Source organism: Artemia sp. Qi Xiang Cuo, chromosome 7 (assembly GCF_049724085.1).
Source record: "Artemia sp. Qi Xiang Cuo chromosome 7, ASM4972408v1, whole genome shotgun sequence".
In the NCBI taxonomy this organism is placed as follows: Eukaryota; Metazoa; Arthropoda; class Branchiopoda; order Anostraca; family Artemiidae; genus Artemia; species Artemia sp. Qi Xiang Cuo.
The window spans coordinates 63,248,389-63,271,027 of record NC_142800.1 but is presented as its reverse complement, the minus strand read 5'-3'; the positions used below and the strand labels follow the sequence as shown (position 1 = coordinate 63,271,027).

The 22,639-nt window shown below is 34.3% G+C and overlaps 1 protein-coding gene across 8 annotated transcripts in view; it reads left to right on the top strand.

The window, feature by feature from the left end:
- Positions 1 to 22,639, top strand: part of LOC148950561 (protein turtle homolog B-like) — a 380,785-nt gene that overhangs the window by 328,972 nt on the left and 29,174 nt on the right. For 3 of the 8 annotated variants that reach the window (XM_089092490.1, XM_089092485.1, XM_089092486.1), the window contains exons 12-13: positions 2,091 to 2,260; positions 21,472 to 21,576. In XM_089092490.1, coding sequence (XP_088948616.1) covers positions 2,091 to 2,260; positions 21,472 to 21,576 — 275 coding nt within the window. The remainder of the gene's footprint in view (positions 1 to 2,090; positions 2,261 to 21,471; positions 21,577 to 22,639) is intronic. The other 5 variants (XM_089092493.1, XM_089092487.1, XM_089092489.1 and 2 more) reach the window with 4 other exon arrangements.

The following is a 22,639-nucleotide window of genomic DNA, read 5'->3' as shown; positions in this document are numbered from 1 at the left end:
TATTGAACAGTCTCGTATGATAAATTTTTATTTAGGGGAAGGTTCTTTCTTCTTCAATAATTTTCAAAAATTAGTATTTCCAAGGGACAAATCTTTCGTTTTTGTATATTTCGTATGAGCAGGTTTCAAGTGCAATCGAATATTATTCAATATCCATAGATTTATCAGACCAGACCTATGGAGAGGCGAACTTGAGAAACTTGGCAAAAATAGAACTAGAAAAATTTGTTGAAAAGCAAGACAAAGATAAAAACAAATAAAGTTATGTGAAAGTAGTAACTGACTCAAAGGGCAGTATACTACTATAAATATTTTAGGATTTTATAATTTGTCATTAGTTATTTATTGAAGGTATACCCAAAAAGAAGAAACCCAAATCAAATATTAGCCTACCCACGAAAACCCTTTCAGGGCTGCCTGTGTTTGAATCGCTATGGCACTTGGACTCCTTTTTGAAAGAATATAGACGCCTAAATACTCGTATAAGGGGAAAAATAGTTTTGCTTTTTTTTAATTACTCGTATATTTTTTCTAGAGTATTTGACCAAGGGAGAAGTTTTGAAAATGTAAAGAATATGAATTGTAAAAATTTAAACAGTAAATGCTTCTAAACTAAATGGCAAACTCTTCACGTGGATTTGATCAATGTCATTTGCTGAAACATAATTTATACTTAGTGGGTGTAACTTTCCTAGTCAATCTGGGTAAATGCCTGAAATTAAATTAACTACGCGCAAGTAGGCTACATTATTCTTCATTTTCCAACTGCTTTAAAAACACATTTTTTTCAAAAATGAGACTACCGCCTTGTCAAAATGGTTTGGATATTAAAAATTGAGGCCACATCCCAGATTCAAACAGGAAACATGCTTTGCCTTTTGATGACCAATACATTTGATACTTGACTTACCTAACTTATGACTCCTGCCAAATGGTTGGTGGCGTAGAGAGCATCGCAATTTTAGTCCTCCAGGTGGACCGATCTGCTGCTATGAGGAGAGCCTCGTCATCGGCAATGTCGGTCATATTTAGGAGCTTCTTTAGGCTACCCCACCACCTGGTCCAAGGTCTGCCCCATGAGGGCGACCAACCATGGGACGCGGGGTCCAAGTCGTGTGCTATTCGTGCAGGAGGTGCTGGTGGCATCCGAAGGCGGTGTCCGAACCATCTGAGGGTTCATTGGGCAGTCTGAGTTGGGAATGGCAGTTGGTGAGTAAGGGCCATTTGTTACTCACACAATCTTTATATCGAATCCCCTCGATTCGACGGTGTTGTTTTGTCTGACAGGCGTTCATCAAACCCAAGTTGGTGGATTTGAGGGGCCATTTCTTAGCCACGTAGAGCAGAATAGAGCTCATGGATGTGCTGCATATGCACAACTTCGTGTGCCTAGGCGTTTTCCAAAAGGTATTGAGTCTTCCCACGACAGAAGAAGCATTCGCAATTCGGCTACCCAGTTTCGCATCCATGGAGCCATATAGGTGAAGTTAGTGACAACTTGAACATAAGCACCGCAAAGCATAATGTGTTTTATTATCTTATTTTATATTATCTAATTATCTTATTTTTTCTGGTAAGTTTTTTGCCATAACTGTTAAACGAATTAAAACCCTGTAATTGAATTGTCCACTGTCATTCTTGTTGATTTTCATCATATAATAAATCCTTGAACATAATACTGCTCCTGTAAAAAGCTTGAAAACCTTATGTTTACTTTATTAAAGCAACAAAAATTGGAAATATACTTTTTCGTTTCGGACAGGATAATATCTTTTAGTTTCCTTTAAATTAAGGAATTCACGCCTTTTTTCCTAAATTACTCTATTCTTTATTCTTATCATGAGAGATAGATTTATTTTGATAGAAAAAAAAAATATATACCAATAGTTTAACCGCTAACCCCCTCAATCAGTACTTCTTTCCTATTATTATCTCCGACTGTTTCTTCCTTTAATGATGTTGTTCTTTTTTTCACATTCATTATCAAATTTTATTTGCCAAACGAAGGGCTTATTTATTGCTTCACTCCAAAAAAAAAATAATATAAAAACCAGACTCTCTAACGTTTATTAGAAAGAAAACTTTTGTAGGTATAAGCTGGAGACTGCTGATAAATGGACCCCCGTTGATGTTGCACCTGGAATGACCAAGTATATCATCCATAACCTCCAACCAGGCACACTTTATGAGTTTCAAGTGGTTGGTAAAAATATTTTGGGAGATGGGATGCTGAGCGGAATTATCAAAGAAAGAACAAAAGGTTAGTTGTATTTTTGCTTGGGGAGGGATTTCCGACGATTTTTATCGTCGTGACTCCTGTAATAGTCACAAAAGTGACTATTTAATTTAAGGTCTTTGATCACAACATAATATATTAGGAAGAGAAAATACCCACGTTCAGCAGTTCAAAATAACCCTCCCAACGACCCACAAATTCAAAAGGTAGCATAAAAGTTAAAAAATTTTCGATTCGATTTAAATGATTTTATTAACATGAACAAAACTCATTATGACAACAAGTCGTATTAAAGAAGAAAATATACTCGAAAAAGTGACCGGTTGAATATGAGTGACCTCATGCCAATTCATCGTGCCAATTCGAAAATACAAAAGAGGGTAACAACATTATTAATAGAGAAGAAAAAGAAGGGAAAACACTCAACTATTGAAAAATATATACATATCAAATGATAAAAACAATCAATAAATCAAAAAGAAAGAAAAGAAGCCTTCTCTCGGACGTTTAACATTACCAAATTCCAGAAAAAAACTTTTAAATACGATTTTTAAGTTTTAAGTTTTCAGCTTGACGAACAGAATCCGGGAACGAACTCCCAACTAACGGGCCTATTTTTCTAGTCACGTAACTCACTCTTGTTGTATTCTGTGGTTCAGATGTAAGACTAGCAACATTCTTAGTCGAACTGAAAGTAAGGAGCATTATTAAAACATCAAAACGAACAGAAATTATTCCGTATGTGAAGGGGTGCCCCCTCCTCAATACCTTGCTCTTCCCACTAAAGTTCTTAGCACTTTTATCAAAAGCTTTCTATTCTAATTAAACGGCCTTTGCCTTTCAGGGGTCGTTTTTAAAAATTTGGGGCAAACAGTCAAACTTTAGCATAAAGAGCAAGTTGATGAGAAGGGGGACACCCCTTCATATACGGAATAATTTCTGCTCGTTTAGAGTTTTAATATTCCTCCTTACTTTCAGTTAAAAAAAACTTTTTTTTTTGTTTAACTTCTGATCGTTTTTCAAATTATGCCGGTAAATATGCCTCAGCCTCCATGAAAAATCCCTCCCCCCCACGGGATTTACTCAGTGGAGAGTTCCTCCCACGTAAAAAACCCCCTCCCCCGGTAAAATTTCTTCCAGACAATTCCATCCTCGCTCAAAATCCCTCCTCCCCCCTCCGTGAAATTTCGTGCAAATGATTCAGCCTGAAATTTTCTCCTTAGCATACTTTCATTTGAAAAAGACTTTTAGTTCTAATCGTTTTCCGATTACTCCGGAAATCCCCCCTTCCTTGGGAATTTTTTCACGGAATTCCAAACACACTGACAATTTTCCCCGGACAATTCTCCCGGAACATCTTCACATGCAAAATTGAGGTAACAAAAAGAATGTAAGACAAATAAAAGAATTTTGTACAGGAATTCTGTCAAATCCCCCCTGTGTGAAATTTAGCCTGGAAAGTTTACCTCCCAGAAATTTCCATCCACACGGAAAATTATCCGCATGTAAATTATCAGGCACAAAATCCCCCCGAAAAATGTCTGTATACTTCCCAATAACAAATATCATACCTAAACAATGGGTAAATTTTATAATTTAAAGGTCTATCCCCAGGGGCTGTGGGGGGGGGTCAAGTTCCCTCAAAAGTTGTAGTTTTGGGACCTTTCAGCTATGTTGACCACAATAGCTATCTCAAAGTTTTAATCGGACGATTTTGGAAAAAAAGGGCATGCGAGGGACGCTAGTTGCCCTCCGATCCTTTTGGTCACTTAAAAAGGGCACAATAACTTTTAATTTCCGTTCAAACGAGCCCTCTCCTTTTTTTTTTTTTTTTTTTTTTTTTACCAAATTCGTTTTTTATATAGATAAACACGTTTTTTCAACTGAAAGTAAGGAGAAACATTAAAAATTAAAACGAAAAGAAATTATTCCATATATGAAAGGGCCCCCTCTTCAATTCCCCACTCTTTGCGCCAAAGTTGCTTAGTACTTTTAAAAAAGCTTCTCATTCTAATTAAAAGGCCCTTGTGTTGCAGTGGTCGTTCTTAAGAAATTTGGACACAAAGCCAAACTTTAACGTAAAGAGCGGGTATTGAGAAGGGGTCAGCCCCTTGCATATACGGAATAATTTCTGTTCGTTTTAAGTTTTAATGTTACCCCTTACAATCAGTTAAAAAAAACGTTTTTTCTTATTTAATTTCTGATCGTTTTTCAATTAATGCCGGGAAATCTGCCTCCCTCTCCATGGAAGTTTCCCCTGCCTGCACGAAGAATTCCTCCTTGGAAAGTTCCTCCCGCGGAAAATCCTTCTTTCTCTGGGAAATTAACCCCAGACAATTCCATCTTCGCTGCAATTTCCCACCGGAAAATTTCTTGTGGGCGATTCCGCCTGAAAAATTCTCCTTATCATACTTTTATTTGAAAAAAAGATCGGTTATTTATTTTATTTCTGATCGTAATTTCAAGTCTGCCTGACCCCCAATGTGGAACATTTTTTTCCGTAAATCCCCCTCCCCCAATGGAATTTTCTCCTGCGGAAACTTCCACATGGAGAATTTTTCCTGGTAATAATATCCCCATGGACAATTTCTCCTGGTGATAATTCCTCCATGGATAATTTCTGCCTCGGTATAGCCATCCCCCCTCCAAATCAAAATTCACAAGAGAATTCTAGAATCAGCATAAAACGTTGATTCTTTTAATTTATCTATTGTTATCAAAATTTTGTTTTTAGGGTTTCGATTACCATTGGGTCGAGTCGCTCCCTAATTGCAGTTCGTACCACAAACTGTTTGATTCTCTATAAAAAAAAACTTTCTCTATAACCAAAACGAATCCCCCCCCCCCCACAAAAAATATTTTCAGTGAGGTCATTGCTGTATGGTTGAATCATCACACTGTATTGATTAGATATATCAGTGACATAAAATCTTGTTTTTATTTGCCCTTGGTTGAAACCCAATACTTGCCATCATAATAACGATGGCTCAATTATTGTTAATTAAATAAAAAAAACAAGTTTTTTTAACTGAAAGTAAGGAGCGACATTAAAACTTAAAACGAACAGAAATTATTCCGTATATGAAAGGGGCTTTCCCCTCCTCGACGCCTCGCTCTTTACGCTAAAGTTTGACTCTGTCTCACAACTTTATTTTTTAAAACAATAAAAACTTTAGAGTAAAGAGTGAGGTTTTGAAGGAGGGGAAAATCCCTTTCATATACGGAATAATTTCTGTTCGTTTTAAGTTTTAATGTCGCTCCTTACTTTCATTTTAAAAAACTTGTTTTTTTTATTTAATTTTTGAACGTTTTTCAATAAATGCAGGTTTTGATCTTGGCTCACAGTAGATGAATAATTAAAACAAAATTTTCATATTAATTTACTTTTATTTGGTTAAATGGCTTTCTCGCAACTTGTTTCATTTTATTTACGAACGTTTTTATTAGTGATAAATATACGTAACTTACGAATTAACTTACGTATCGAACTTCTATATTCATATATTTTTAATACGTATACTAGGGGGTTCGCGCCCTAGTTAATACCTTGCTCTTCAAGCTAAAGTTCGAATTTTGTTCCAATTCTTTAAACATGACCACTTAATCACTAAGGCCGTTAATTAGAATAAATAGCTCTTATGAAAGTACTAAAAAACCTCTGGATTAAAGAGTGAGGTATTAACTAAGGGGTGAACCCAATCATATATATACTATTTTGTGTTCGTTTAAATTTTTGATGTTGCTGCTGTTGCAGTAGAAAAACTTGTTTTTTTATATTTAATTTCTGATCTTTTTTTAAATAATGCTGGGAAGTTCGGCGTCCCCTTCATAACAATGTCTCTTCCCCCATGAAAACTTCCTTCATGGAAAGATCCTCCTACATAACCCCTGACCCCAGGCACGTACGGAGGAATTTGTTTCGGGGGGGGGGGGGGGCAATTTGTTTTTGGGGGGGGGGGGCAAATCCTTCAAACCCATTATTCTGTGAGAAAAATCAGAAAATTTTGGTAAATTGAAAAATTGGTGTGATTTGGGGGGGCCCGGGCCCGGAGCCCCCCCTCCCTGCGTACGTCCCTGCCTTAACCCCCCCCCCCCTCACTACCAGTAAAAATCTCCACTTAAAACGTCTGTACGGTATACTTCCCAATAACCAATACTATATGTTAACATTGGGTAAAGTTCATGACTTTCAGCCCTCCTCCCGGGAACTTCGGGGGATCAAGTCATCCTAAAAGACATACTTATAATATTTACGAACATGCTGAACAAAATGGCTATCTACAAATTTTGATCAGGTTACTTTGGGAAAACAATGAGCGTGGGAGGGGGCCTAGTTACCCTCCATTTTTTTTGTCACTTAAAAAGGGCACTAGAACTTTTAATTTCCATTCCAATGAGCCCTCCCACGATATTCTAGGACCACTGGGTTAATAAGATCACCCCTGGAAAAAAAAAATAAATAAACACGCACCCGTGATCTTTCTTCTGGCAAAAAATGCAAAATTCCACATTTTTGTTGATAGGAGCTTGAAAACTCTACAGTAGGGTTCTCTGATACGTTGAATATGATGGTGTGATTTTCATTAAGGTTCTATAAGTTTTAGGGGGTCTTTCCCCCTTTTTTCGAAAATCAGCCAAATTTCCTCAGGCGCGTAACTTTTGATGGGTAGGATTAAACTTGATGAAACTTATATATTTGAAATCAGCATTAACATCCAATTCTTTTGATGTATTTATTTGTATCAAAATACCGTTTTCTAGAGTTTCGGTTACCATTGAGCCGGGTCCCAATAACCAATACTATATGTTAACATTGGGTAAAGTTCATAACTTTCTGCCCTCCTCCTGGGGGCTTCGAGGGATTAAGTCATCCTAAAAGACATAGTTATGACATTTTCAACCATACTGAACAAAATGGCTATCTTAAAATTTTGATCAAGTGACTTTGGGAAAAAAATTAGCGTGGGAGGGGTCTAGTTGCCCTTCATTTTTTTGGTCACTTCAAAAGGGCACTAGAACTTTTAATTCACATTCCATTAAAGACTCCCACGTTATTTTAGGACGACTGGGTTGATACGATCAACCCCTGGGAAAAAGAAACACAACAAACAAAAAAACAAATAAACACGCATCCATGATCTTTCTTCTGGCAAAAAATGGAAAAGTCCACATTTTTGTAGATAGGAGCTTGAAACCTCTACAGTAGGGTTCTCTGATACGCTGAATATGATGGTAGGATTTTCATTAAGGTTCAATAGCTTTTAGTGGGTCTGTCACCCTTTTTTCGACAATCAGCCAAATATTCTCAGGCATTTAAGGTTTGATAGGTAAGATTGAACTTGATGAAAATTATATATTTGAAATCAGAATTAATCTGATTCTTTTGATGTATCTATTGGTATCAAAATTCCGTTTTTTAGAGTTTCGGTTACCATTGAGCCTGGTCGCTTCTTACTTACAGTTCGTTACCACGAACTGTTTGATTTACTAGTGAGGAAACGTTGCCATTTTGAATGGATGATCTTCACTGCGTAAAACGCTTTCTTGTATGAAAAGTTCCAAAATCTGAAAAGTATTTCCAATTTTGTTAAGAAAATCTGTAACGAAAGTGAATGAATTGTGTATTATGATTTGGGAACGTGTGAGATCCATTTGTTGAATGTCATCTATATATTTTTATCCAAATTATATGGTATTTTTGTACGAATTAGCAGTCAATCTTCAAAAATATTATAATTCTGTTTGTTTTTTTAATAACCTGGGTCAGGTGTAGGAAAACGTATCATTCAACTTTGTTTGTTTTATATAGAAGGATTCCCTACAATTGTTTCACTACAATATGTTGATGTATTAGAACAAAGTAAATGAATAAGCCCTAGTAATGAAACCTGGCAAAATACTAGCGGTATGTTAGAAAAATATAGAATGCAATACTTAAAATTTAAATACTATCTGTGAATCGTAATCAATCAGCAGAGATACCCAAACACACGCATTGTCACTCGTCATTCCTAAAGCTCGTATCCTAAATATCCAAACCTCTGAGACAATTGTCAAAAACTCTTTTTTAAGCTTTTCTCAAAGGGTGAATCAGCAGAATAATTTATTTTCTATCCTACTTTAATCATGATATGCTCATGATTTCTATCCTACTGTGTTTTTCTTTGAGAATTAAATAAAAAAAACAGTCTTTATGACTAAAAGCAAGGAGCAACATTAAAACTCGAAACGAACAGGAACTATACCGTATATGAAGGGTTGACCCCTCCTCAATACCTTGCTCTTTACGCTGAAGTTTGACTGTTTGTCCCAATTTTTTTAAGAACGGCTTCTGAAACACAGGGGCCGTTTAATTCCAAGTGGAAGCTTTTTTAAAAGTGCTAACAGCTTTGGGTAACACTAAACTTGATGAATCTTATATATTCAACAATCAACACAACTAGCTGATTCTTTTGATGTATCTATTGATATTAAAATTCCGTGTTTTAGAGTTTCGGTTACTATTGAGCCAAATCGCTCCTTACTTGCAGTTGGTTACCACGAACTGTTTGACCGGTTAGCAAGCAGCTTTTGGTAACTAGCTCTAATGTAAGAAAATGTCAGTTACAACATCTTTCAGTCAACAACCACGACATATGTTCACCCGTCAAAATCTGTTTCTATAAACGTTGGAAATAGTAGGAGAAAAAAACAATTGAAATAGTGAAGAATTTTTTAAGGACGGCTGAATTGTCTACAAATGGCTTTTGGTTTAGTTCTATTTTTTTACAGCAATTTTCCGAGAAAGGTCTCGGTCATGACAGGAAAATAATTCTCAAAAGACTGCTCAATGCTCACGAAACTGTTTCGGTTTATTGTCTTGAAAAGAAAAAGTCGCTAATTTTTTATCTACGTAAATAGCCCTGAATGCTCAAAGCCTCAGAATCGTTACTTGAATTTGCAGGAAAAACAAACCTATTACGAAAACTAAATAGAAAGAAATGACTTTTGCACCATATACTCTGACTGATTATTGTTTTTAAACGACTTCCTCGAAGAAATTGTTATAACCTAATAAAATGCAGCCAGGTTAGAAAGCAAAGGGGAAAAGACAATCAAGTTAGGTCACTGACGGAACAATAATGTGCAGAAGTCTAGATTTTGAGTTCAACGCTTGACTCTTTGCTAGGTAATGGGGTTGTAAAGTAAAATACGCTACCAAAGACACAAAAACCAATTCAAAAGAGGGACAGGCTAGGGCTGTGGGGTGATTAATTCCAAAAAAAGTTTATTTCGTGAAAGCAAGGAGTTATGTTGAAGCATAGAATGAACGGAAAAATATCTTATATGTGAAGAAAGCAATTTTCCAAATCCCTCACTATTTAGGCTGAAGTTCAACTTGCGCTTTAAAGAAGCCAATGTACACTTAGAAATATTTCCAGTTTATGACAATACTTTGAAAATTAATGGATTCAGTTTAAAACTATTAGCCATGAAGAACAGGGCTGTCGTCTATGTGGTTTTCATAAACCCACTAGCCGTAAACTCAAAGGAAACTCTTGAATTATATACAAATAATTATAGAGGCCAATAAAGAACTGAAACAAACATATACTTATTAATGTGCTAGCACCATACTCGCGTTGCCAAAGTGCTGTCAATTAATTTAAGTGTCCAGAGAAATAATGGCGGTATTTGTAACTACCTCGCAATGTAATAAAGTATCTCAGATTGCTATACACAAACATAAATTATTAAATCGCCTGATCTTTTGGTTATTATTTATAGTGACCAAGTATATTGAAAACTCTGCTGAATAATGAGAGTAACCGTGGCACATGTAATGATACCAATTTTTTTTAGAGTTTCAGTTACTATTAGCACGAGTCACTCCTTACATACAGTTTGTTACAACGAACAATTTCAGATTTAAGTTCATTTATATCTCAATCCTACATATGTAACATACTAAACGTACAAATATCTGGTAGTGTGACCAGTTTGTTTTGTACAGATAAAAAAGGTAAGGAAATGAATGGATATTCAATCAAATTGAAAAAAAAGACAAACAAAATAAATAATAAGAAAAGAATCAATAGACATAAGGTTAATACTCACCACGCCGCAGCAGACAATCCACGAAGAATGAAATCAAGACTTGGGAGAAACACACAAAAAAAATAACTAATGACTATTGGTACTGGTGCGTTATATGGTCACTTTTAAAAAGTCAAGTTTTGTTAATGCTAATGAAATAAAATAAAATAGGATGAATATATAATAGTTTAGAAACAAATTTGGGCTATATATTTGCACATTAGGAGGAGGGAATGGGGGGTAAAGCATAGCATATATTAAATACGTAACCTAACCTAGGTAACTTCCCCCCCCCCCTTTGACCCCAAAAAACAACAGTTTAAATATCGTAAACGCAATGAATACTCTTTGAATTCCATTTTTCAATAGCGGTGTATTGAAAACAACCAGTGTTGCGGGTTTCGTCTCTCATTAGTATATAAAAGCGACCATATAGCGCACCAGTACCAAACTATCCGAAAGGAATTATTTTATCTACTTAAATCACAAAGGATACATCAAAATCGATAGAAGACTCTTATTGGTTCCATGCAGCAACAACACTATTTCGTGTTGTTGAAAAACAAACAATCAACATCAAAATCGATAGAAGACTCTTATTGGTTCCATGCAGCAGCAACACTATTTCGTGTTGTTGAAAAAGAAACAATCAACATCAAAATCAATAGAAGACTCTTATTGGTTCCATGCAGCAACAACACTATTTCGTGTTGTTGAATAACAAACAATCAACATCAAAATCGATAGAAGACTCTTATTGGTTCCTTGCAGCAACAACACTATTTCGTGTTGTTGAAAAAGAAACAATCAACATCAAAATCAATAGAAGACTCTTATTGGTTTCATGCAGCAACAGCACTATTTCGTGTTGTTGAAAAACAAACAATCAACATCAAAATCGATAGAAGACTCTTATTGGTTCCATGCAGCAGCAACACTATTTCGTGTTGTTGAAAAACAAACAATCAACATCAGAATCGATAGAAGACTCTTATTGGTTCCATGCAGCAACAACACTATTTCGTGTTGTTGAAAAACAAACAATCAACATCAAAATCGATAGAAGACTCTTATTGGTTCCATGCAGCAACAACACTATTTCGTGTTTTTGAAAAACAAACAATCAACATCATAATCGATAGAAGACTCTTATTGGTTCCATGCAGCAACAACACTATTTCGTGTTATTGAAAAACAAACAATCAACATCAAAATCGATAGAAGACTCTTATTGGTTCCATGCAGCAACAACACTATTTCGTGTTGTTGAAAAACAAACAATCAACATCAAAATCGATAGAAGACTCTTATTGGTTACATGCAGCCACAACACTATTTCGTGTTATTGAAAAACAAACAATCAACATCAAAATCGATAGAAGACTCTTATTGGTTCCATGCAGCAACAACACTATTTCGTGTTGTTGAAAAACAAACAATCAACATCAAAATCGATAGAAGACTCTTATTGGTTCCATGCAGCAACAACACTATTTCGTGGAGAAAAACAAGAGTTCTCTGAAATTATCAATGGCTGGCGAAGTTTGCGTATATTGCGAGTTACACGCGAAGGTGGCACAGCAACTGGGAACAAATCAAAAGAAAAGAAATAATTCGGCAGATCCAGGAGCTTATACTTAACCTTGAATAGTAACGAATCAAAGTAACTGTCAGTTCAATTGGAAGAATATAAAAAAAAACAATATAAACTCTTTATAGAGGACTTGCTGGGAAAAGACGATGGGGAACGAAGAAAACCTGTTAAAATAGGAAGTGCCTTATTTTTGTTGTTTCTGAAGCGAAATTAAATTTGATCAGAAAGTATTCAAGTTACTAACTGGATAGTATTTATTAGAATGTTTAGGTAAGAATGAACGCTTAGTTCAAGAATAAACTAAAAAAAAATTAGGTAAGAATGAACAAGAGCAAAATAAATAAAAAGCATAGCATCTTGAGGCAAAACGAATTTTATACGGTGCATAACGCCCCTTCTAAACTTGAATCTTAAACTATTAATATGCCAACTGTTAATTTGACTACTATATATTACACTATTAATTTGACACTCAACTACGCATTACAGAATTGATTCCTATGTAAAATAAGCCTCCAAGCACAATTCAGACTGGAGAAGTAACTTTAAAAGGAAGCAGGGCCAGGGCTATGTGGGGACTATTGTTTTTTCTTGTGAAAATAAAAAATGGCATTAAAACATAGAAATAACGGTAACTTATCCTAAATAGGATAAGTTACCCGATTTTCCCCGCTATTTACGCTAAAGCTCAACTTGCGCTTTAAAATAAACAATAAACATATTGAAACGTGTGCTCTCTATCACAATGCTTCAGAAGTCAATGAATGACTTTTGAAGCATTGGACCAAAAATATTGGACCAAAATCTAAAATATTGATGCCAAATTGTCGACATCGGTAGTTTATTGAGAGGTAATATTTGAATTTCGTAAGGGGCTATAGAAGTCTAGATTCATTTTTTTTTAATTTGAATGAGGCTTATTTCCATTATCTACAGCCGTTTGGCGGCACTAAGTCAAATGGCGATACGTAACATTGTTTTTATAAAACGCGAATAAGACCTCTATATTATAAAAATATGAAACAATTACCTACCCCTCAGACCCACCAAGTTCTATCCATTGGTTCAATCTGTCTTATTTGTATCTGTCTGTATTTTTCAATAATAATAATAATTTATTTAAACCCTCTATAAAAAAAATTATAAAAATTCTGAAAAGAGGAGTAAAGGGGAGAGAGGAAAAAAGACACAAAATACCCAAACTGGAAAATACAAGACTAGAAAAATACGAGAAATGAACAAAGAAAATTGGAATTTTTTCGTAGAATTAGTGTAGAATTCTTAGAAAAATCTGTCTAACAGAAACAGTTTTCAAAATGAAGTTTTGGATAAGTATTTCAACAAAGACTTCAAAAATCTTGTTTTTAATATCCTGTGAAATTACATAAAAAAATATTGGCCCATTCTTTTTGGGCGCTAACCTAAATAAAAACATCACCATCTTAGGATCTTGCAAAACCATCTTCTCAGAAGCATAGCTATGTCAAATAATGGCTTCAAAAGGAGGCAAATCGTAGCATAAGGAAAACGAAAAGAAGCAAAAATTACGACGAAAAAACCTGGAAACCAAAGGAAGATTCACCACATTTTCCGAATGAACAGTCACCGAGCAAACATTACCTTCCTTTCTGTCACAGAAAAGGGAAAGCTAATCTACATCAAGCAGAAAAAGTATATTTTCCATTGGTGATTTCATTTTTCATCTTGGCGCATTGCTGGGTCTGTTAACAAGATAAAAAGAAAGTGCAGATCTGTTCTTTCTACCAACAATTCTTTCTTCTGAGAGGATATGCAACCTGCTCTACTCTCAATTACCTCTGTTAGGAAGGGAGATCGTTGCAAAAATATATCTTCTCTTCACATGCTTTGTTTTAATCAAGGAAAAATGAGAGAGCTATAACTAATGGTCTAGCTTTTTTGCTGATCTAGAAATGTCAAACAAAAAACTAACTAAGATTTTTATTTATGAGGAACATTGAATCATTTATTTACATCATTGTGGAGTTAAGTACTGACTGAGCCAAAACAAGTATGCGAGTGTAGCTATTGTTCTGTAAGTGGCCCTTACGCAATTTTGGCTCAGTAACCTAAAGGAGATAACTTACCTGAAACAGAACGGCGTAGGAGCGTGATAGTGGAACATTAAGGTTCACTATGGGGCTTATTTACTTTACACAATGTAATTTAAACTTTAAACTTTGAGAAAAAGAGAGACAACGTGGTTTAATTATAGAAACGTTCATTTTCGCAATTTTTGAGCAATTGGAAGCTGCTCACATACTAAGATGCAAACATGCAGTGGGGTTTGGCGTCATTTTGGTGGGGGGGGGTGTCATGTTCCTCTCCTATATTTTTAGCCCTATCTTCCCTATATTGAAAAATAATGTTCCGCGGGATTTCCGTTGAAAAATGCCTTTTTGTATTTTCATGGAAAAAATGACAGGTTTGCCCCCTCTGCTCTCCTAGATTTGAAAAACATTCTTACTCCGTCTGATTTTGTTAATCGACACCTTTGCAAACATAGAATGTGAAAAACTGAGTAAGATACTTGGTCTTTTGTTACACGATGAACGGGGAACATTTTTAAAAATATCATTTTTATCGAGTCTCCTAGCGTCAAAATCATTAACTCTATTTATTCTTGTTCAAACGCAATCTTCATCGTTGTTTTTCCTCAGAGCTCGTAAATTTCAACTATAATCACTCAAAACTTGTATTTCCGCTTAATTCTTTTTATTGTTCGAAAATCAATATTTCTGGGTGTGAAATTATAGCAGTATTCAAATTGCATTGTGCTAAAAGGGTGTTAAATTGTAAAACAATACAATCAGCACCGTCAATTAGGAGGGGGCGTGTGCCTTCTTTAGATTTTTTTGTACCTCCTCTATGACGAAATAAATAAGAGTTCCAAATAGGGACAGGTCCTTTTATTATACAGTGAAACAAAAATATAAATAAATATTTTGATGAAACGGTCGGTCATCATCATCAGTAGAGTTACTAACGTATCAAAATTAAAACAAACTATATTTATTCTAAACAAATTTATCACTTCAGGGTCAAAGCAAGTTACCGGTCCATTGACTTAAAAAGACTTGGACTGCGTTACTCAACGCAGAATTACCAAATTCAAGAATAGTTAGTGAACTTTCGTCATAGAAGTGTGGTCATGGAAAAAAAGTACCTACCTCCTCTATAATTTGAAAATTTCCTTTTTTAGGCATGTTCATTTAACAATCCCTTCTTTTGGTATCATCATTGAAAAAATGACAAAAATTCCACCCCCTAGACTTTAAAAATACCCCCCCCCCCTCCAAAAAAATAAAATCATAAATTGAAAACTAAATGCACTAACTATTCAATACTGCTAAAAATACGCTATATAAAAAAAGATGAAAAATGGCAAACAAATTTTAAAAAATATACCTGAGCATTAAAGTCACAATTTAACGTCAAACAAAGACTAAAATGAAAGTTAAGTGTACAGCTATCAAATGAAATAAGAAAGAAACAGTGAAAAGTTAACGCATAAAGGATATACGAAGAGACTCAATAAACAGACCAATTGATCAGGCTGTATGGCTTGATGGTTCGATGAAATAAACTGATATAACTAGACTTTTTAATTTAAAAGAAAAAAACGAACTCTAGGAATCGTCCCAGGATTACTTGATTTTCGTCATTTTCCTCATAAGTTTATGCCTCAAAGCCATGCCTAAAGAAAGTGAATTTTTGTCTTGTTGATGTACTTCAATATTAGATCTCACAATTGTCTAAATCATTAAAGAGGAACTTAATTTCTGAAGTAAATCATGGCTGAAGGCAGCCTCATATTTTTAAAAGAAAGGGATAAAAGTTAGAAGGCTAAAGTTGGTGGTTTTAAGACAGCCATTGTACATTAGGGTGTTATATTTTCAGAATTTAGGAACCCTTACAGCTGATCAATTCTTATCCAAAACTGGTTTTTGCTAAACAAGCAAAGCGAAAAAAAAGAAAAAAGACAACAATGAAAAATGTTGATATTGTTCTGAATATTTGGCCAGATAATCGCTGACCATTACTAGCCATAAGATGTTGCAAAAAATAAGGATAAAGAATTTTTAAAATGCAAAAAGATATATATAACGCAATAATAAAAATATAAAATAAAAAATAATAATAAAAAGATATATATATAACACAAAAAGATATATATATATATATATATATATATATATATATATATATATATATATATATATATATATATATATATATATATATATATATATATATATATATATATATATATATATATATATATATATATATATATATATATATATATATATATATATATATATATATATATATATATATATATATATATATATATATATATATATGAAGGAGAAGCAGAAAAAGGATTGAAAACTAGTAAATAAATTATTTGCCCTGGGATTCGCGAGCGGTCAAAACAGAAAACTAAAAGGCGGTATAATGGAAAAATTATGATAAATATACTCGCTAACCGGGCCAAAGTTCTAAAGTTCTTTGAAAGTTTAGGCGATAGGAGTGTGGATTCCCCGAGTTTTTAACTTATTCCTTTAACCATAGAAGATTAATTGGCTTGAAGTTCTCTAAAAAATATCAATCAAAATTACTCTCGAGGAAAATTTGGTTTAAGATCGTGCCTTTTGGAACATTAAGATCCCACCCCTAGAAAATTTTAAGATGTCGCCCTTTAAAGTTGGGCTTTCAGCCCTACCAGAGGTAACTCAGATAAAAATTTCCAGCTAAATTAGTAATTAAAATAATATTCTGATCACCTTCATTTTTGCATTAAAACATTAGTCTCCAGCCCTTTAAAGGTCTTATTAAGCCCATGAAACTCTCTAGACCTCTAAAGGTCTTAGCAGAGAGGAATAAAGAAAAAATTTGCACAGCTGAGTTGGCCTTATGGTCAGTTGGTGCTGCCCTCAGTCGTAAGTAGTATTAATATTTACAAACTAAGTTAAAATTTGTGCATTGACTGAGACAATTCAGTAAAATAATAATCTACTCAAATCCCTGCAGAAAATAATCTAACAATATCTAATTTCCCTTGTTTAAATCAAGGGGAGGGGGCATTTTAGATGTTATTTCGATTATGTTTTCTGTGAAAACGCCAAAAAAGCGCATTTTCAATCCAGGCGAAAGGTCAACCCCCCCCCCCCTCCCCTCCTAGCTTTTGTTTCTTTTTTTGGTCTGAGCTTTTACTGAAACGTTACGTTTACCATAGTAAGTTCGTCTGACTGGGCTGATATAGCCTTATAAACAAGAATTAAATTAAAAAAAACAAGTTTTGTTTTAAACTGAAAGTAAGGAGCAACATTAAAACTTAAAACGAACAGAAATTATTCCGTATATGAAAGGGGCTGTCCCCTCCTTAACGCCTTACTCTTTACACTAAAGTTTTTATTGTTTAAAAAAAATAGAGCTGTGAGAAAGAGTCAAACTGTAGCGTAAAGAGCTAGGCGTTGAGGAATCTGATGGCGCCTAAATCATCAGATTCAGGCGCTCGATCTGATGGTGTTCATTAAGGTTCTATAACTTTTAGGGGGTGTTTCTATAACTTGGTTCTATGGTTCTATAACTTGATGAAACTTATATATTTGAAATCAGCTTTAAAATCTGATTCTTCTGATGTATCTATTGGTATCAAAATTCCGTTTTTTAGAGTTTCGGTTACTATTGAGCCGGGTCGCTCCTTACTTACAGTTCGTTACCACGAACTGTTTGATCAGGGATTTAATATGAACTAAAGATTCGGGAACATATTTTTTTAGAGCTATATTTATTGACTTTGTTGGCTTTAGCACTTTAACCTCCATTTGATATCAACGTTTTTTTTTTGTCGGGCCGCGATAATTTAGACAATCTTTTAGCCCATTTTATTCAATTTTTTTCCCATATTTATAATACTTTAGTCTCTTTGAACGTCTTTCTTTCGTCTTTTTATAGCCTGGTAATCTAAAACCGATTTAATTTAAATTTTTAATTTTTCTTTATTGAAAACGAGTGACGTTACCTAAGAGAAGATCAATAAGTGGATCTCGAGACTCTTGAGCGAAACTCTTTCCTTAACACTCCCTGTTTCAAACAAGTTCTGATATCATTTTCCACTTCGAAGTAAACTGTTGAATCAACTAAGAATTTGTTATATAATAAGGTTTATCTGGATAATACAACATGCCGGCAAGGTCAGATACATGGATGGAGGGTGGGATGGGTGGTTAGGGCCCCCCCTCCCTCCCCCCAACCGAACTGTTTGTCCGACTCGTAAAAGCGTAACGAAAACGAATATCGACCGATTTTTGATGCGTTTTTACATACTTTTTTTTAGATCCCCCCCCCTTCCGAAAATAAAAATCCTGGATACGTCTCTACATGCCGGAATCCTAATTTCCAGTAAAAAAAAAAAAACTTCTTTATGTTTACAATCACAGATTTTTGTTCTTAAGGAAGATAGCAAAAGGGAGATTTTTTGCACCAAAACAACGTACTCCAGGCTTTTAGCGTGGGAATCGCTGTTTTTCTTTTTCTCTCAGAAAACTCTTGCTACTTTTCCGTGCCACGAGCTTGCCACTGATGCTAAGTAACACAGCTCATTAGTTTCCGTTATTTTGGACAATTCTGAACAAAAATGATTCAATAAAGATGACATTCTTCTTTCTCTTACGCTTTCTAGAAATAGTGGTCTGGCATTATACAACAGATTTCTGAAGCGATTATATTTCGCGTGAGGCAAATAGTCAGTCGGCCTCCGATGCTCACAAGAATTCTCTTGGGAGATTTTGGATATGTTTTTTCCCTTTTTTTATGCTTTTCATCCGACAATTTTCACCAATGAAAAAATATTCAATAAATATAATGTTTCTTAATAATTACGAGTCGAATATAAACTTATAATGTTTAAATATTTATAGACTATACATATAGATTTTCACATAACGAATTGTTTTCTTCAATGACATTTGGAGACAAAATATTTTAAGGCCTGTATCTTTAGCCACATTGAGTTTGAAATATGTTGACTTGCTATAACAATAGAATCTGGTAATCGAGTGCAGCCAACTTTCTCACGAAAAGGTTTTTTTACATCTTTGAAACTGAAAGTTCAATTACAGTAACTAATAGCAAATTTTTGATATGAAGCGTGTTTCTGCATTTCCTATTACTGCTAACATTTGCAAGCAGCACTTTTTATGGATGGACGAAAATATGAATGTGGTCTGTTGAAATTATTGTCAAAAATCCATGAAAACATTTGATTTGCCAGAAACAAATTATACTTATGATTTACAAGATGTACAAAATATGAGGGAACATTTGACATCCAAGAATACATTTGAACAAAAATATCCTACAGTTATAATTTAAATAAACGAGTTTTTTTTACATTGAAGTTCATAGATCTCGCGCGTAAAATCTGTCTGTATTCTTTTCAAGACGAATGGGTTTGCTGGAGATATTCGACAATTGCTAGTTGCTAAGGGATCCTGTAATAAATTCATCCTTGGTTTTGCGCATCCTGTTTACATGTTTGGTTTTGTCTCAGCGCCTGGTCTAACCCACCAATTATTCGTAATTTTGTTTTAGTTTTTATGTTTAGCTATCTATAATTTTTTTATTTTGAATGCATAAACTATACTTTCAAATTATTCTGAAAAATTTATTTCTGTTAGCGTATGGTTCCTGTCTAACCTTACGCTTCTTTTAAACACGGTATGATATTATTACTAAGAAATTACAAATAAACATAACTAACAACTATAACTAAGAAATATTCACCTAATTTAGCAAATTACACAAAAATTTGCCCTGGACACTAGTCCACAATTTTCAGTGTGGTCCATGCTTTGCCTGGAAAGCCACCTAATATCATCAAAATATTTACTTAGACTCACACCTAACAGAGTACTTCACAAATCCAAAGATATTATTATTTATATCTTTCGATATTTCACAAACTTTCATTTGCGCATCCACACATTGGGGTATCAGCATAGACCTTCATATTTTCTTTCTCTGTTGACATATTTTCGTCATTTACCAAGAGCCTACAATTCAGTCCATGATTTAAGAGTCCACCTTGAAATATGCCTTTTAAAACCAGCTTTAAAGCTAATACACTTTTTATGAGTCTCTTTGATGTGATAGTAAATTTTTAAACAATCTATTACATCCTTCTCTGCTTATCCTATCCGAAGTTTTGGATCTCTTGAAGTTCAGTATATTTTGAAATACTACCAATATTTTTTTGTTCTAGATCATCGGGCATATCTGATATTTTCACAAGACAAAAGAAAATAGAGTGAAACAAATATATTTTTATTGCCCCCCTATAATTAGAAATTTAACCCTTATTCTTATACTGTAATCATGTCCATATTGCGCACAGGCAAGCAAATTATTCCAACGACTTAGATTTGCCCGGAGGCGACTAAATACTCTCTCCATCTGAAACTATTCGTATTTTTGCTCCTTAGCAATGTCCTTTCCGTCCTAAAATATGCAATTGAGTGAATAAAACACACACAACTGAGCGGGAGAAACTCATTGCGTACGAAAACAGCTGCCTGTGAAGGATACACAACAATAATTGGACAAACAAAATAACCAACATAAGAATTCCTCAAAACGAAGATAATTTATATCTAATCTTCCTTCTTTTTTCTATTAAGCTTGGATTTAAGTGCTGCTGGGTAATAGCTCCCTTTTATTGCAGAAAAATCGTTATAACACAAAACAAAAAAGATTACACTCATATGTTTAGCGGCACAAAAGATGAAGAGGTGGAGGGGCATCTTGAGCGTCCTCAGGGAATTTCCCAGGAGAGTATGTTAAGGAATTAGAGTTCTTAGAGATGTATAGGAAAATGTCCCTTTCACAAGCCTAAGACTGTTAAAGTGTGTCAATCAATGACCTTTGAATTTCCAGTCGAAAATTTTGAAATCTTTGATTCCCTCAGATCAAAAAGGGTTATAAGTCTTAAGACAATCAATGGTTAATCTTAGCCAGTTGTCAAGCGGCCTTATCTGATTGAGTAATAATCCTTCTTTGGATGTCTTTTTTTTTTTAATCTGCAGGCCTGTCTCTTACCTAGAGCTCTATTAATGATTTAAATCTCTACATAGGGAATCCTAACTCTTTCTACTGGTTTTGAAGACACCCCTGTGTCTCCAAAATAGATTGTATATCCAAATTTTCTATCCTCTATATTCATAAATGAATGTATTTTTAGTCTTAACAACTTTTTTTTACTTATGGTATAATGGAAAATGACAACTATGAATCTTAATAAGAAACATCAGTCTCTGATTGTCCAAATGTCCGTAAAATGTACGCATATGTCCAACCTACATGGTAGATGTAAATGTTTGTATTTTGTATTCGCAAAAAAGTACTGTTGAGTTTTAATACACTTTTGAACTTACGATTATGATGGAAAAAACACAAATATGAACTTTAATGAAATATCAGAGGCTTTCTGATTTTTTTTATATCTAAAAAACGTGAACATATTCTTATTTGCTCAATCAAGTTAATTTTCTATTTCGTGCTGACCTAGGACAAGCCCCACCAGAGCCTGACCCTCCAGGACCGTCTAGAGGAGTAACTGGTGAGCCTGAAAGGGACCTCAGTAACGGTATGACGTGTCCCTGAGCCAACTATGCATGCTAATATGTACCTCTGCTTTTTCCAGTTCTTTAGAAATAGAATAGCCATAATAAGTACCATAGAATAATGGTGGCATAATTTCCACTTTTTAAAGTACCAAAGACATCAAAATAAAAAAATATTTATTGTCCTCTAAATCTATCTGATGTCTATTCATTCCTGAAAACTGAAATTGTCTACGAATTTTTATTTTGGTTGTTATATAACTATCAGAATCTTTCTCATTGCGTCCTTTATTGCCATTAAATAAAAAAAAACAAGTTTTTTAAACTGAAAGTAAGGAGCGACATTAAAACTTAAAACGAACAGAAATTATTCCGTATATGAAAGGGGCTGTCCCCCCCTCAACCCCCCGCTCTTTACGCTAAAGTTTTTTATTGTTTAACAAAAATAGAGTTGTGAGAAAGTCAAACTTTAGAGTAAAGAGCGAGGGGCTGAGGAGGGGACAGCCCCTTTCATATAAGGAATAATTTCTGTTCCTTTAAAAAATCAGGTAAATTTTCTCAGGCTCGTAGCCTTTGATGAGTAATACTAAACTTAATAAAATTTATATATTTAGAATAAGCATTATAAGCCCATTCTTTTGATACATTTATTGACATCAAAATTTGTTTTTAAAAGTTACGATTACTATTGAGCCGTATCGCTTGTTTTTTTTTTTATTGTTTTTTTTATTACGTATATGTTATTACGTATATGATGGGGTTCTCCCCTTAGTCAATACCACGCTCTTTACGTTAAAAGTTGAAATTTTTTTTAATTAAAAAAATCCTGAATCAGAAAGCCCGAATAATTAGAATAGATAGCTGTTTTGAAAGCACTAAAAAAAACTGTAGCGTAAAGAGCGAGGTATTGTCTTGTGGGCGAACCCCCTCATATACGTAATAATTTTTGTTCCTTTTAAGTTTTAATGTTGCTCCTTACTTTCAGTTGAAAAATCTTGTTTTTTTAATTTAATTTTTGATCGTTTTTTTAAATAATGCTTAGAAACCCGGTGCCTCCTTCACAGAAATATCCCTTTCCCCGAAGAG